Here is an 18,020-nt window from a genome sequence, read left to right as displayed (position 1 = left end):
TTATCCGGAGTATGGGACGCTGGCGCTCGTCATGCTTTGCCAGGTACATACCAAACCCTCAGATAGAAATTTTGCAAGCTTTTCGTTCTCTGGTATTGTGATTCAATAAAGTCCTTGCATTAACTGCCTTGGTTTACTTTTTGCCCCGTTATAGGCTGCCCTCGTACCCGGCTCCAGGCACAACTCAGCCGGGTAGGTGTCAAGACGGGCATGCCTGCCCGGGTCCAATTTCAGCCACGACCACAAGTTAGGAAGGCTGAAGCCTCAGCCTGCATTTGTTGGAGGGGCTTGAGCCTTTTATCAGCCCAACTCACCGCTACCCGGCAAGCGATCCTGTCGTCGACCCTCCCTCCCATTCCCCTTTTCTAATCTTCTCCCCTAGGGCAGCCCCCTTATAGGCTGCCCTCGTACCCGGCTCCAGGCACAACTCAGCCGGTTAGGTGTCAAGACGGGCACGCCTGCCCGGGTCCAATTTCAGCCACGACCACGAGTATAGTTATCTTCAGCTGACATTAGCACATCGCTAATGTGAGCCAGCCTAATACCCCTTTTTAGGTACCAGGTAGTGTCTGGTTTAATAGGGTTGAGTCTGTAAGAAATTATGGAATCCTTAATATAAAAAATATAAAAAAATGATGTGATGATGTGCCAGTAACTATTTTAAAATTGGAATAACTTTTGCAGGTTATTGTGATTGTAATTAGCATGATTTTATACTTCACAGTAAATATTGCTAATATGTTCATATTACCATTCTGCTGGGGCTTCCAAGCAGCAGTTCACTTCCAATTTTCTGGTGTGTTCATTAGCTGCTCCACAGTTCCTTACATGTGTCAGCTGCCTGTTACCTTAGAATGGCACACTGGTTGTACCAAGCAACGGTCCATCAGAGTAAGGCCGCCTTCACTTCACTGTTTTTAGCTTTCCATCCTTCTGATCCATCAGGTTAACAGGAAAAAAAAAGACCATCAAAAATAACTGATCTCTGACAGAAGATGCAAACTGAACATAACAGATTTTTTTTATTTTATCTGTTTGCAGGCCTTAAAAATAACCCAGATCTGCGTGTGGTTCTGATCTTTGGATACAACACTTGGAAGCATGGAGCAATATGGTTCCTACACAAAGTCCTTAATCCTCTCAATAAGAAAAGTATTATAATTGCTGGCGGGCTAGCGGAATGCCTGGCATCATTCTCCTCCCAACCGTAAGTGTAACTTTCATTTATCTTGGGCTACTTTCACACTAGAGTTTCAATTTTCCAGTATTGAGATCCATCATGACGCTTCCGTTTTGTCCCCATTCATTGTCAATGGGGACAAAAAGTAACTGAACAGAACGGAATGCTCCAAAATGCGTTCCGTTTGGTTGCGCTCTCATACCGGAGAGCAAACCGCAGCAAGCTGTGGTTTTCTTTCCGTCAGGGGATGCTGAGCAAGATGGATCCGTCATGACCCACAATGCAAGTCAATGGGGACGGATCAATTTAACTCTGACACGACCTGACACAATAGAAAACTGAGTTCATGACGGATCCGTCTTGGGTATGTTAAAGATAATACAAGCGGATCCGTTCATAACGGTTGCTGACGGTTGTATTATCAGTAATGGAAGTGTTTTTGCTGAGCCCTGCTGGATCCAGCAAAACGCTAGTGTGAAAGTAGCCTTAGAGCTTCACCTTCACCTCCAGTTTACACTGAGTAAATCTATAATATATAAGGCTTTGGGTAACTTTTTTTTGTACGGATCCTGAGTTACACCTTTTAGGGCTCATGCACACGGACGTATTTTCTTTCCTTGTTCGGTATGTTTTTTTTTTTTGTTTTTTTTTGTGTGGACCATTTGCAGAACCATTCATTTCAATGGGTCCGCAAAAAAACAAAAATCGGAAGTTACTTAGTGTGCATTCAGTTTCTGTATGTCCGCATTTCCGTTCTGCAAAAAAATAGAACATGTCCTATTATTGTCCGCATTACAGACAAGGATAGTACTGTTCTATTATGGGCCAGCTTTTCCGTTCCGCAAAATACGGAATGCACACTGACTTTTGCGGACTACAAAATGGATACGGTCGTGTGCATGAACCTTTATTAACACCTTCCTGGCATACGCCGGGAGTGAGTCTCAGAAGCTGCCCTCTCTTGATCAGGGCAGGGGCCCGACCCTGCTGTATCCGCCGCCATTGATGCCAGTGGATTAACGTCTCAGATGCCGCAGTCAATGCATACCACCTCATCTAAGGGGTTTTCCGAAAGAGGGGGCTCCCTTTGTTTGTCCATCGGCCCCTCGTTATGTGAGCCGGTGGAGAGAAAAGTTCAAGTCTGATAGTGGGACTAAAGTCAAGAAAAGTGAAAAATATAAAAATAAAAGCAGCCTTTCCCCTCATCATGTAAAATAAAAATGACCATAACGACCTGTTCTATCAAAATTTTCTTACCCATCAGATGAATGTCGTAGAAAATAAAAACGTTTCAAAACAGCTATTTATTTTGGGTCACCTTGCCTCACAAAATGTGTGATGGCAAACTATCAGAAAGTACTATGGTACCAATGAAAACGTCAACTCATCATGCAAAAAACACAAAACCATCAGCAGAAAAATAAAAAAGAATATGGCTCTCAGAAAATGGCGACACAAAAACAGGATTTTTCTTTCAAAAATTATTTTATTGTGTAAAATAAAAAAAAATACATATTGGGTAACGCTGCCTGCATAAAGAACTGCTTTATAAAAACATCTCATGATGGACCCTGTCAGGTGGACGCCGTAAAAAAATAATAAATAAAAATGATGCCAGTACAGTTTTATGTTTTGATCACCTCACCTTACAAAAAGCATAATATCGAGCAACCAATGAAGATGTCACCTCACTTTTTTAGAATTTTTAAAATATGGCTTTTAGAAAATGGCAACACAAAAACATGATTTATTTTTTCAAAAATTATTTGTAGTAAAGTATAATTAAAAACTATATAAAATTGGTATCTCTGTAATAGTACTGACCAGCAGAATAAAGGTAACATCATTTTTCCCACACAGTGTAGGGGTGAAACCAAAAAAAGCAATGGAGGAGTTGCTGCCTTTTCTTTATCCTGCTTCCCAAAGGCGAAATATAACATCATCAAAAAGTCGTATGTACTGCAAAATAGAAGTAATATTTATGGCAACTCATCCTGCAAGAAAAATAAGCCCTAGATAATAAGTCATAGAGAATGACAGGAGGCTGCTGCATAGTGTTTCCTATGGAGCCCCCTGTCTGTAGCAGGGCTCCATAGGAAACTACTACTATTTCTCATAGACTAGTCTAAGACGATAGCAATTTAATGATTGCTTGTTATAGTCCCCTATGGGAACTATAAAAAAAAGTGTCAAAATTTTTTTTATAAAGTTTTTATAAATAATAAAAAAAAATATATATATAAAAATTAAAATCTTCCCCTTTCCCCAAAATGAGAATAAAAAAGTCTGATGGAATATTTCTGACATATGTGCAGGATATGCCATAAATGTGTGATATGTACTGATTGCACTCTGGGACCTGAGAACAGGGCCCCATCTCATCCTGTCGGGAAATGGGAGAGTCCTGCATGAACATCCAGTTCTCCAGTCCTGGCAGATATATATGTGTATGTATATATCGGTGGGGGTAGTACCCCCATTAGTGATGACAACAGTGACCCTATACCCCTTGGAGACCCCGAAAATGAATGAAGCGGCAGGTTGGGCATGCCGATCTATTCATCTCTCTGGGAGTTCCGAGACTACTTGAGTGCTGTACATGACTGTCTTCCGATAGAGATGAATGAAGCGGCAGCGTGCATGCCCAACCTGCTGGTCTGTTCATTTTGAGTATTTCAAGGGCTACAAGGTTCCCCTTTTCCTGATCTATGAGGGTCCCAGCGGTAGGACCCACACTGATCTAATATTTATCCCCTATGCTGTGAATAGGGAATAACAGCTAGAATACCCCTTTTAACATTTTCAAGACATTAATTTGCTGTCAGTGAATGAGAACAAGAACATCCTTGCTTGCATTCAGAGGATAGATCATCAGAAAGAAAAACTGCAGAACCCCTTTAAACTGGCCCTGGCAAAAGAAACAAAAAGTGGCCCCATGTTGTAGGCTGGTACAAATTGACAGGAAACGGGGCAAAACAAGTGTGCAGGGCTAGCAGTACTATAGTGCAGCACAAAATACCGCCCCAGCAGAACCAAATATCACAGTGCAGCATAAAATACTGCCCTATCACCATTCTGAGGACTGTGATTCAGGATGTCACACAGGAGTAATTTTTTTTATTTATTTTTTGCTAATGTGTAGGGACAGTGACAGGGAACATTTTTACTTTATTTAGGGAGAACGTTTATCTGTGGTAGAAAACTTGGGCTGAAATGTCCCTTAGCAGCGCTCTCTTCTATCAGCTTAGGAGATATGGGCTGTGCGGGAGCTGCTCCCTCACATCCTGGTGGGCACCGGAGCCTTATGTGTTTATAAAGTAAATATACCTTCTCTCTTTTTATAAAATATGAACTCTACACTATCTAGATGCTCGCTGACCAGCTGCACTCCCGACGTGCTAACTAATGAACCAGCTGCTGGGAGCGATGCCTGACTGAGCGGTAAGCCCTCACTACAGGCAGGGGGAAGCTCTTATACAGTATATAGGGACATAACTGTCCTTATATACTGTATAGCAGCTTCCCCCTGCCTGCCTGTAGTGAGCGCTTAGCGCACAGTCAGGCATCGCTCCTGGCGGCTGGTTCGTTAGTCAGCACACTGGGAGTGCAGGGGGAAGGCTCACAGTGCTGGCCACAATGGTCAGGGAGTATAAACATATGGTAGAAGTTCATATTTAATAAAAATGGGTAATGTAGATTTAATTTTAACACGTACAGCTCCTGTCCCCACCAGGCTGTGAGGGAGCAGGGCAGGCAGAGGACCACAGCTCCCGCACAGCCCGTCTCTCTAGTACTATGCTGGTAGAAGACTGATGTCCCTTAACAAGGGACACTTAAGCCCCAGTTTTCTACCATAAATAAACATTTTCCCTAAATAAAGTATATTACAAAAATGTTCCCCGTCTCTGTAAGATGAACAGCCTGGACTTCAGACTGATACATTGTAGCAAACTAGCAGTGACGTGTGTGGAGTTGATGTATTCAGATCACATAAGTCCTCTTTTACAATGTTTTTCTTTGCAGTCAGTTCCATTTCTCAGTAATTCCTTGTGAAAAGACTCATTATGTGGCATTTGATCTGCTGTTTTTACCTTGCAGAAAGACCCGACGCAGAGATTGCATTGGTGTTGTTGGACTGGCACTGAGTGGACCACAGATCCAGGGAGCCACCATTCTTCTAGACGAGGATGTTTGTGATGAAAAGACTACAGACTCTGCCATGCAGCGCCTAAAAGCAGCAAACATCCCAGAGGAGAATAGCGTGGGGCTCATGTTTGCCTGCGTTGGCCGAGGAGAGCAGCACTACAAGAAGAAGAATGTCGAGGCTGACTCTTTTCGGAAACACTTCCCCAATGTGCCTTTGTTTGGCTTTTTTGGCAATGGGGAGATTGGTTGTGATCGGGTAGTTAGTGGGAGTTTTACACTGCGCGAGTGTAACGCTGAAGAGGACAATCTTTTACATGAATATTGCACAGTGATGACCATTATTCATTTCGGACACTCCAAGTAATGCTTCCCGCATTGAGTGCTCATATATATTATAACTGTACCAAACGTGTCGGCGTTCAGTACCATTCCTGCCGCAAACCTTAGACTAGTGGTTTCCTGTCTTATTATGTGATATTGCCTCAAAATGGGGGGGGGGGGAAACTGCGTTACAAAATGTCAACACCCTTCTTTTACCTGGCTTTAATAAACATATTGCGTCTTCTAATATCATATAATTATGCTACCACCACTCAGGGTGTGTATGTCCTGAAAGTGTACAGGTTCAGGACTTAGTGCACGTAGGCTCGCAGAATCGCCTCACAGTGTGCGACATTACGTCACGGTGCACCGCTGGTGCCAGGATTCAGTGCTGCAATGCACAAAAAGTGATGGCAGCGCCCGAAGGAGGTGAGGACGTCTGCACTTAGTGGACGGAAGGGTTTGGTGGTGGTCATAAGGGGCAGCATCAGTCTGATTTTGGGGCCGATTAATCTGTAGTCTGTATAATTTTGTGGGCTGATCTGGATTCTGTATGACTTTGGGGTCTGATCTGGAGGTTTGTGTAAATTTGGGGGCTGATCTGGGGTCTGTAATGAATTTGAAGGCTAATTTTAGGGTTTAATCAGGGGTCTGTATGCATTTGGGGGCTGATCTGGGTTCTGTATGACTTTGGGGTCTGATCTGGAGGTTTGTGTAAATTTGGGGGCTGATCTGGGGTCTAATGAACTTGAAGGCTAACTTAGGGTTTAATCAGGGGTCTGTATGCATTTGGGGGCTGATTTGGTGTTTAATCTGGGCTGTGTATGAATTTGAGGGCTGAGCTAAGCTCTGTATGAATTTGGAAAACTGATTTGAATTCGACAAAATAAAATCATTATACCCCTCGCATCCCACTATTCCGACCACTAGGGGAGCTCTTTGCGTGAAGCTCAAGGACAATCTGTGTGACACGCGTGTGTATTGTATTATATTTGGAATGCGAGCTGCCCATCAACTGGAATTCGATGTGTGGCCCATATATCTGGCTGCGTTGGAGACCACTGCTGTATATTATATAACACTTGTATAGAAAAGCTGTATAATATAGCAAACACATTTTCTTTAACGCAGCAGTTAATGAAGACATTAATTTGTAGATCTGATAATAATGCGCACACGAGGGTTGGGTGATTTTGCAGGTAAATGCCTGCTGCTGGTGGTATCTGGTGCGTGTGCTGAAATAATTAGGAAGGAGCACATTCTGTCTCTGTAACTGTGGAACATTCGGTGACAGGATCGCACATGTCTCAGGAGATGTTACAGACTGCTGTGTTGCAGCATGTCATTTCTGGCTCCAGTCTACTTTTTGCTATCATTCTAATGCATTGTCGTTCCAAGGTACATCCACTGGCACATGGGTGATAGTCTGTGTTTATGTAGCACACGTTGGAAAGTTACCCTTTTAAGAGCTATGCTTTCATCCTTTCTTAGTCCATACAGGTACAGGACAAACACTGTCATGTGTTAATATGTGCTTTAGGAATTTTTGTTTATGTTTAATTGTACTTTTGGGATACAGACAGGTAGGTGACTAGGTCAGATATCAGTGGAAGCCTGACGTGGCAAAATCTGTGTGCTGTACTGGACATATAAGCGACTGCATTCCAGATCGGAAGTAGCACGATAGTCTGGCTATTGAACTCCTGGGATAAAAAAAAAAGGAGCAAATGCTACTACACATTAAAAAAATGACATGATATTGATGTTCTAGTGGTAGGCTATGCCATCGATGTCCAGTTGGTCAAGAGTGACCGCACTAGGAAAGCACGGTGTCCCACACTATTTGGCCAGCAGTAGCCAGCCATTCAGCTATTGTGATATGTATCCTTGCGGCCATTAGTATATATTGTAAAAGCTTATGTTACTCTGCGTTTAGTAAATGCTTCAAATAGACCCTTCTGGATGTTAGCCCCAAATTGCCAACCTATAGGGCAGGTCCGCCCATATGTAGAGAGTGTTAGGCTACTTTCACACTTGCGTTTGGAGCGGATCCATCTGGTCTCTGCACAGACGGATCCGCACCTATAATGCAAACGATGGTATCCGTTCAGAACGGATCCGTTTGCATTATATTTCAGAAAAAAATCTAAGTCTAATTGTTAGTCAGACGGATCCGTCCTGACTTTGCATTGAAAGTCAATGGGGGACGGATCCGTTTGAAATTGCACCATATTGTGTCAACGACAAACGGATCCGTCCCCATTGACTTACATTGTAAGTCTGGACGGATCCGTTTGCCTCTGCACGGCTAGGCGGACACCCGAACGCTGCAAGCAGCTTTCAGGTGTCCGCCTGCTGAGCGGAACGGAGGCGAAACGGAGCCAGACTGATGCATTCTGAGCGGATCCTTATCCACTCAGAATGCATTGGGGCTGTACGGATCCGTTCGGGGCCACTTGTGAGAGCCTTCAAACGGAACTCACAAGCGATACCCTGAACGCGTGTGAGTGAAAGTAGTGTGAAAGTAGCCTTACTAGTCTTTTGGCCTCCTCTAAAACATAGAGGGAAGACTGTTGGGTAGATAAACCGTAACCTAGAAGGTACCATATAGACTCTATAAAGTACTTTCAGTGATGTCTCCATCAGCGTTATCTGCCAACTTCCTTTGCTAGTCACCGTACAACAGTCATGCCAGAGTTCCAAGGTAAGGGATTTCCCCTAAATACAGTTCCCAGCCATACATAAAGGTAATTTGCCAGGTAGAGAGTGGAATTCACCATGGAGTAGATGAAGAAATTAGATCCCTTATTCAAGGATCTATACCTACAGAGCCGCTCAAAAGATGTTTACGTATGATTTAATAAGTGCCTTCATGGGATTGGTTGTGCCTAGATTGATAATGGAGGATATACAGTTGTGTTGAAAATTATAGCGGTGTGTTTAAAAAAGTGAATAAAGCTCAAAATCCTTCTAATCGCTTTTATTTCCATGCACACAAATGCATTGGGAACACTACACATTCATCAAAACATGAAGATAAATATATCAAATTTGTGTTGTTTCTCTAAAAAAAAAATTGCAGAAAAGTGAATATTAGACTGTTCAAAAAGAATAGCAGTGTTTGTATTCTTCTTTACAAACTCAAGCATTCACTATATAAACTAAAAAATGTTTGAAGATTTTGCGTTTCCTTTGAATCACTTAACTAATATTTAGTTGTATAACCACTGTTTCTGAGAACTGCTGGACATCTGTGTTGCATGGAGTCAACCAACTTCTGGCACCTGTGAACAGGTATTCCAGCCCAGGATGATTGGACTACATTCCACAGTTCTTCTCTGTTTCTTGGTTTTGCCTCAAACTGCATTTTTTTTCACAAGTTTTCTATTGAAATAATATGCAGGGATTGGGCTGACCACTCCATAACATCAATCTTGTTGGTCTGGAACCAAGATGTTGCACATTTACTGGTGTGTTTGGGTTTGTTGTCTTGTTGGAGCACCCATTGCAATGGCATTTCCTCTTCAGCATAAGGCAGCATGACCTCTTCAAGTATTCTGATGTCTTCAAACTGATCCATGATCCCTGGTATGTGATAAATAGGCCCAACACCGTAGTATGAGAAACATCCCCATATCATGATGCTTGCGCCACCATGCTTCACAGTGTACTGTGGCTTAAATTCAGTGTTTGGGGGTCGTCTGACAAACTGTCTCCGGCCACTAGACCCAAAAAGAACAATCTTACTTTCATCAGTCCACAAAATGTCTCTTTGGCCTCATGCACACGGCCGTTGTTTTGGCGGCTCGGATGCGGACCCATTCACTTCAATGGGGCCGCAAAATGGCGAACAGCTGTCCGCATCCATTGCTCCGTTCCGTGGCCCCGCTAAAAAATCCTTGCCATTTAGGCTATTCTTCTATCCATTCGAATGGTAGTTTTTCGCTTTCTTCCACGTCTTTTAGGTTTTGGTTGCCATTTTAAAGCATTTGCGATAATTTTAGCTGAGCAGCTTATCATTTTCTGCACTTCTTTATATGTTTTCCCCTCTCCAATCAACTTTTTAAATGAGGTACGCTGTTCTTCTGAACAATGTCTGGAATGACCCTTTTTCCTTAGAATTTCAGAGAGAAATGCACTGCCTTCCTACCTTAAATAAGGGCAATAATTGCCACCTGTTTTTCAAAGAATGAATTACCTCACTCATTGAACTCCACACTGCGATTATTTTGAACATGCCCCTTTCAACTAGTGATTCAATTACACAGAATCCGCAGCATGCATGTCATGACTATTGGGTCTGTTGGATTTCTATTACTCTACTACACCTGCTAGTAAATAGGTTAGTGATGTCTGACTGCTATTATTTTGAACACAACTGTGGGTAGTTGCATTTACAAACATGAAGCTACATACTGTGCATTGTGCTGCACTTTAGTCATGTTACCAATGGATCGCCTCCCTTTGAATATATCAACTCTGGATTTATAAGAGTTTATCTTTTAATCAAAATCTATATTTCATTTACTCCAGTAGCTTAAAGTATAACTAGGAAAAAATGTTAAACCCTTTAATGCACATGAAAAGATGATACCTTGGTGTGTGTGTGTATGTATGTGTATGTATATATGTATATATATATATATAATATATATGGTTTAACAGTAATATGCCTTTAAATTCGAGATCAAGAATATTTTACATTTCCAGCTGCCAAATATCTGCCAGCCAATGAACAAGATCTCCAGGACATAATGATATTTAGTAGCTGCTCCATGTTGGAGGGGTACAATGGAACTTCAGCTATTAGATACTGAATCTTTATCTACACGTCAAATCTGGAACAAATCCAAATCTGATTGTTCACTCTGGCATCATCATAGGTTCCCTTGTTGCCAGAGGGATGTTGGCACTGAGGCTGCTCATTGTCTCATTTCATGTACGGTCCTACCCATTGATGTAAGCCAAAGGTCACTCCTGCTTCCACCTATAGCAGATCCAGAAATTATTTGTGCTATTGGCAAAAACTAAACTGTGTGCCATATTTGGATAGTTTGGGAATAATTACTTATGCTGAATGTATATCTGGTAATGGACAATCTGGCATAGTGCTTATGATTTATGTAGTGCGTAAAGGACTTCCTCAGGGTGCTCCTTACGCACTGTTAGGCCTGGTGCACGAGGGGTGCTGCATGAGACATAGATGCAGAGAGGGTACCAGGGCCACACTCCACCTCTGCACATCGTGTTGGAATGTTTCTGTAACTACTGTTGTGAATGTTACAAAAATCAGACCAGTAGAGCATTATCCTATACTGATAGTAGGAAAACTGGCCACAGACATTAGTTCATAGCTGAGCAATGACAAACACCTCCTGATTAATGGATGACATAAATATAATCATGGTGATGATTATCAAATATTGAAGAGCAAACTTCTGAATTAATAGTTTGATGTGATAAGTTTACAATAAGACAATGCAATGGCAACACTGACAATGTATTGCTGCTGATAACATTAATGTAAGGCTATAGACACTTTTGAGGGCATTTTATTTATTTTTTGCATTTTACTTTTTGGGCTTAAAAAAAAAAAAATTTCAGTTGATCCTTTTTTTTTTTTTTTTTTTTTTTTTTTTTTTTAACCGTCTAACACAGATCTGCGGTCCGGAGGCGGCAGCGCTGCGCACAATCACGCATTGGCACGTCATCTCGCGAGACACGAGATGACGCGCTTAGCCGGCCCGCGCATGCGCAGTGCGGGCCGGCATTTCGTCAAGGGGGGTCACGTCATCAGCTTGCCAGCCAATGATCGCGGCTGGCAAGCTGATGATTTTTAAAAAATCCAATCAGAAGCCATATATCAGATCATATTAGTAAATATGATGTGTTATATGGCTGCCCTGCTCCTCTGCTGGTCCTTTTCGTCGGTTGGATCCAGCAGAGGAGCAGGCTTCACAGTGAGTACACCAAACACCACACACTAGCCCCAGATCACCCCCTGCACCCCAATTAACCCTTTGATCGCCCCTGTCAATCACTAGTGAAAGGAAAAAAGTGATCAGTGTAAACTGTCACTTTTTTTTTTCTCACTGGTATTGACTGTTAGGTTTTAGGGATAGTTTAGGCCCCTTGGTTAGGTAGTTTAGGGATCAGTTAGCGCCCAGCCCACCGCACCGCAGTCACTTATTCGCTGATTAGCGTATCGCTAATCAGCATTTACTTTTATAGTATCTGGAAGTGATCAAAACTGATCACAGTCAGATCTATAATAGTATTAGTGTCACCTTAGTTCGCCCTCCACCCAAAACGCAGTGTTTGCCCGATCAGGCCTGATCGTTTGCCCACACCCGCCCCACCGCAGTGACAAAAAATATATTTTTTTTGATCACTGCACATTCACTTTACACGCGCTGCGGCGATAAAAAAATCAGTTTTGATATTTTTTATCAACCGCAGCAGCCTCCGGTACTTCGCTAGCCTCCCATTTGTAAGACAGGCTTGCTTTTTTTCTTGGGTAGTCTCAGGGAATACCCCTAAATTTAGTTACCCAAATGTCAAACGGGGTATTCTTCTGAAGAGGCCTACAGGCTTCTGACCCAGTCGGATGAGGAATGGGAACTCTGATCTGACGAATCTAGCGGGTCAGAATATGAACCTGTAGAAAGCAGTGGCACTCTGACCCAAAGTTCAGACGAGGAGGCTGAGGTCCCTGATGGCACCAGGCGTACCCGGCCCCGTGTTGCTAGACCACAGGTTGCGCAGGATCCGCTTCAAGGGCAGCAGAGTGGGGCTGGCGCTGTCGGATTACGTGGTGAGGCATACACCAGCAGCGCAGCCCATCCTGGACCTAGTACCAGCACTGCCGTAGAACATGGTGAAGTGGCGAACACCAGAAGGGCAGTTGAAGCTGGTACGGTGGCACGAGCAGTAGTTACCCCGTCGCAGCCACCGCAAAGACGGGCCCGTAGACCCCCTAGAATCCCTGAGGTGCTGGCAAACCCTGATTGGCAGTCCCCAACTTCAGCCGCACGTGTAGTTCCGCCCAGTCTGGAGTTCGGGTTGAGACAGCTCAGATCGGTTTGGCCCTGGGATTTTTTGAACTGTTCTTGACTGCGGAGCTCTTGGACTTAGTCGTGGCCGAAAAAAATCGGTATGTCACACAATTTATAACCGCCAACCCGGGAAGCTTTTATGCCCAGCCTTTCCGGTGGAAACCAGTCCAAGTTTCCGAATTTAAAACTTTTCTGGGCCTTCTCCTCAACATGGGTCTAACTAAAAAGCATGAATTGCGGTCATATTGGTCCACGAACCCAATTCATCACATGCCCATGTTCTCTGCTGCTATGTCCAGGGCACGTTTTGAGGCCATCCTGCGTTTCTTGCACTTTAGTGACAATAGCACCTCCCGTCCCAGAGGCCACCCAGCTTTTGACCGGCTCCACAAAATTAGGCCCCTCATAGACCATTTCAACCAGAAATTTGCAGATTTGTATACCCCAGAGCAAAACATCTGCGTAGACGAGTCCCTAATACATTTTACCGGGCGCCTTGGCTTCAAACAATACATCCCAAGCAAGCGCGCCCGGTATGGGGTCAAATTGTATAAGCTCTGTGAAAGGGCCACAGGCTATACCCACAAATTTCATGTCTATGAGGGAAAAGATCAGACGCTGGAGCCGATCGGTTGCCCTGACTACCTGGGGAGCAGTGGGAAGACAGTCTGGGACTTGGTGTCACCCTTATTCGGCAAGGGGTACCATCTTTATGTGGACAATTTCTACACAAGTGTGGCCCTCTTTAGGCATTTGTTTTTAGAACAGATTGGCGCCTGTGGCACCGCGCAAACTAGTCGCGCGGGCTTCCCCCAATGGCTCGTTACCACCCGTCTTGCAAAGGGGGAGAGGGCTGCATTGTGTAACGAAGAACTGCTCGCGGTGAAATGGAGAGACAAGCGTGACGTTTACATGCTCTCCTCCATTCACGCAGACACGACAATACAAATTGAGCGAGCAACCCGTGTCATTGAAAAGCCCCTCTCAGTCCACGACTATAACCTTCACATGGGAGGGGTGGACTTCAATGACCAGATGTTGTCTCCGTATTTAGTTTCCCGCAGAACCAGACGCTGGTATAAGAAGGTGTCTGTATATTTGATTCAATTGGCTCTGTATAATAGTTTTGTTCTCTACAGTAAGGCTGGGAGAACACGATCCTTCCTCAAATTTCAGGAAGAGATCATCGAGAACCTCCTGTACCCAGGAGGTTCCGTGGCCCCATCCACCAGTGTAGTTAGCCGTCTACACGAGCGACATTTCCCCAATGTCGTTGCCGGTACCTCAACCCAACCGTCACCCCGAAAAAGATGTCGTGTCTGTAGCAGGAGTGGAATAAGGCGTGACACCCGCTATTTCTGTCCTGACCACCCTGCCCTATGCTTAGGGGAGTGTTTCCGGAAGTACCACACACAGGTACACCTAGCATAGGGATCACATCTCACCAGGACAGGCACACAGGGCTATTAGGGCCCATTCACTCACAGCTGCTGCAAACGTCTCCTTTCACCTGGGACAAAGTGCATAACGCACTTCGCCACATCTTTGGGCGATTTGCGCTTTGCACATTGACCCATGGGGAAGGAGAGGTTTGTTCTATAAAGGTAAAAAAAAACACCAGTAAGCAAAAAGGTTAATGTTCTGTTCAAAAAGTAAAAGTTTATATGTTCTGTTCCAAAGTTAATTAAATTATTGCGTTGCGGCCTGTTTTTTTTTTTTTTTTTTTTTTTACCTTCCAGGTGGACCAACCGATCGGCGCTGCAAGACGAGATTTCTCCTCTGCAGTAAAAGATATGTTTGCCAAGGCATACGAGCTGAGGAGGAGGCGGTGTTCCTATGCTTTGGCAAACACTTTGTATATAAAAAAATAAATAAAATCCCGGCAATGATTTATTCATCCACATCGATTGATGTGAATGGAGAAATCTGGTTTGCCAGGGCATACGAGCTAAGTGGGTATGGATGTTGGGCGGAGCTCCTATGTCCTGGCAGACGCCTTTCCCCTCCTTTTTTTTTTTTGGGCAGAGATTTTTTCATACACATTGATCGATGCGAATAAAGAAATCTGTGCCGTTCATTTTTTTTTTTTTCAGCCCAGAGGCTAAACGGAAAAAAAAAAATCTCATTACCTGTATGCTCAATATAAGGAGAATAGCAGAAACTCCTAATGCTGGCCATACATGTAATGATTGCGGAGACCCTCAAATGCCAGGGCAGTACAAACACCCCACAACTGACCCCATTTTGGAAAGAAGACACCCCAAGGTATTCGCTGAGGGGCATATTGAGTCCATGGAAGATTAAAATTTTTGTCCCAAGTTAGCGGAAAGTGAGACTTTGTGAGAAAAAAACCCCAAAAATCTATTTCCGCTAACTTATGCCAAAAAAATAAAAAATTCTATGAACTCGCCAGGCCACTCATTGAATACCTTGGGGTGTCTTCTTTCCAAAGTGGGGTCACATGTGGGGTATTTATACTGCCCTGGCTTTTTAGGGGCCCTAAAGCGTGAGAAGAAGTCTGGGATCCAAATGTCTAAAAATGCCCTCCTAAAAGGAATTTGGGCACCTTTGCGCATCTAGGCTGCAAAAAAGTGTTACACATGTGGTATCGCCGTACTCAGGAGAAGTTGGGGAATGTGTTTTAGGGTGTCATTTTACATATACCCATGCTGGGTGAGATAAATATCTTGGTCAAATGCCAACTTTGTATAAAAAAATGGGAAAAGTTGTCTTTTGCCAAGATATTTCTCTCACCCAACATGGGTATATGTAAAAGGACACCCCATAACACATTCCCCAACTTCTCCTGAGTACGGCGATACCAGATGTGTGACACTTTATTGCAGCCTAGGTGGGCCTTTAAAGGGGCACACATTCCAAAGAGCACTTTTCGGATTTCGCAGGCCATTTTTTACACATTTTGATTGCAAAGTACTTCTCACACATTTGGGCCCCTAAATTGCCAGGGCAGTATAACTACCCCACAAGTGACCCCATTTTGGAAAGAAGACACCCCAAGGTATTTTGTGATGGGCATACTGAGTTCATGGAAGTTTTAATTTTTTGTCACAAGTTAGTGGAATATGAGACTTTGTAAGAAAAAAATAATAATAATCATCATTTTCCGCTAACTTGTGACAAAAAATAAAAAGTTCTATGAACTCACTATGCCCATCAGCGAATACCTTAGGGTGTCTACTTTCCGAAATGGGGTCATTTGTGGGGGGTTTCTACTGTCTGGGCATTGTAGAACCTCAGGAAACATGCTCAGAAAGTCAGAGCTGCTTCAAAAAGCGGAAATTCACATTTTTGTACCATAGTTTGTAAACGCTATAACTTTTACCCAAACCATTTTTTTTTTGCCCAAACATTTTTTTTTATCAAAGACATGTAGAACAATAAATTTAGCGAAAAATTTATATATGGATGTCTTTTTTTTTGCAAAATTTTACAGATGAAAGTGAAAAATGAAATTTTTTTGCAAAAAAATCGTTAAATTTCGATTAATAACATAAAAAATTTCAGCAGCAATGAAATACCACCAAATGAAAGCTCTATTAGTGAGAAGGAGGTAAAATTCATTTGGGTGGTAAGTTGCATGACCGAGCGATAAACGGTGAAAGTAGTGTAGTGCAGAAGTGTAAAAAGTGGCCTGGTCATTAAGGGGGTTTCAGCTAGCGGGGTTGAAGTGGTTAAACAGTTTTCCTCCTATAACTTTCATTACATCTACACATCGACTATTGCGCACTGAATCCATCAGTGAGCTGCTCTTGCTGTTGGATCTGTAGCTCGTTTTTCTGAACTCCTGACCGCTCATAAGAATATGGATTAAATGAGTGTTTATGAGCTGTCAGCAGTTCAGAGAAAAGGGCAGATCCAGCCGTCAGAGACAGAGAGCAAGTCTATAGATATAGGGAACCTAAAAGCTGTAAAGGAAAAATCATTGAAAATACCAGTTTAAAGGGATTCTGTCACCTGCTTTTAGCATTTTAAGCTGGCACCATCGCTATGTTGACTAAAGTACCTTATTTCCAGCAGTCTTCTTTTTACTTATTTTCGTTTGGTAGTTTTGATATAAAAGCGATTTTTATGTTATGCTAATTAGGGTCCAAGGTGCCCAGAGGGGCATTTTTTTCACTCTCCGGTGCCCAGTGACGCCCCCCTGCAGTGCCTAAGATAGCCTCCTGATCATCAAAACACCTCCCACAGCCCGGCAAACGGTTCCGCCCCCTCCCCACGTCATAATCTACCTTATAGATATGCCCCGTCCTTCTTCCTGTCTGCGGCCAGAAAACTCGTGCAGGCGCAGTACCGCCTGCGGCCTGCGCGATCATCAACGTCCTGAGGGCAAGAGCGCTCAGGTCACATCACTGGGCTCGGCGCATGCCCAGTGAGACTTTTGAGGCTGTTGCCCTCAGGAGGTTTATGATCGCGCAGGCGGTACTGCGCCTGCGCGAGTTTTCTGGCCGCAGACAGGAAGAAGGACGGGGCATATCTATAAGGTAGATTATGACGTGGGGAGGGGGAGGAACCGTTTGCTGAGCTGTGGGAGGTGTTTTGATGATCAGGAGGCTGTCTTGGGCACTGCAGGGGCTGGGCACCGGAGAGTGAAAAAAACGCCCCTCTGGGCACCTTGGACCCTAATTAGCATAACCTAAAAATCGCTTTTATATCAAAACTACCAAACGAAAATAAGTAAAAAGAAGACTGCTTGAAATAAGGTACTTTAGTCAACATAGCGATGGTGCCAGCTTAAAATGCTAAAAGTAGGTGAGAGAATCCCTTTAAAACGTTTTTAGCTCAAAATGAGTAAAATGCATTGAAAGAAAATTACCCCCAATGTTGTCCAGCCTTTAAAGCACATGATCTAGTACAAGTACAGTGGTCCCTCAAGTTACAATATTAATTGGTTCTAGGACAACCATTGTAAGTTGAAACTATTGTAAGTCAAGTAATTGGTTCTAAAGCCCCAAAATGTCATCCAAGATGAGAGAAAATGACGATTTAAGAAAAATACGCAGATAACTAAGATTACTTTCACACTGGCGTTTTGGTTTCAGTTTGTGAGATCCGTTCAGGGATCTCACAAGTGGTGCAAAACAGATCAGTTTTGCCCTTAATGCATTCTGAATGGAAAAGGTTTGGCTCAGAATGCATCAGTTTGGCTCCGTTCCGCCTGCAGCGTTTTGTGTCCGGCTGACAAAACTGAGCAAAACGGATCCGTCCTGACACAGAATGTAAGTCAATGGCGACGGATCAGTTTTCACTGGCACAATAGAACACGGATCCGTCCCCTATTGACTTTCAGTGGTGTTCAA

At 43.4% G+C, this 18,020-nt stretch overlaps 1 protein-coding gene across 1 annotated transcript in view; it reads left to right on the top strand.

The window, feature by feature from the left end:
- The window catches only part of FBXO22 (F-box protein 22), a 42,852-nt gene extending 35,073 nt beyond the window's left edge, over positions 1-7,779 (top strand). The window contains exons 6-7 of the mRNA XM_044279893.1: positions 1,042-1,207; positions 5,279-7,779. Of these exons, the coding sequence (XP_044135828.1) occupies positions 1,042-1,207; positions 5,279-5,690 (578 nt within the window). The 3' untranslated portion in view covers positions 5,691-7,779. The remainder of the gene's footprint in view (positions 1-1,041; positions 1,208-5,278) is intronic.
- Positions 7,780-18,020: the final 10,241 nt, after the last annotated feature.

Source organism: Bufo gargarizans, chromosome 2, assembly GCF_014858855.1.
Source record: "Bufo gargarizans isolate SCDJY-AF-19 chromosome 2, ASM1485885v1, whole genome shotgun sequence".
Lineage (NCBI taxonomy): Eukaryota > Metazoa > Chordata > Amphibia > Anura > Bufonidae > Bufo > Bufo gargarizans.
Note: the sequence above shows the minus strand (reverse complement) of the source record. Positions and strands in the feature narration are given on the sequence as shown.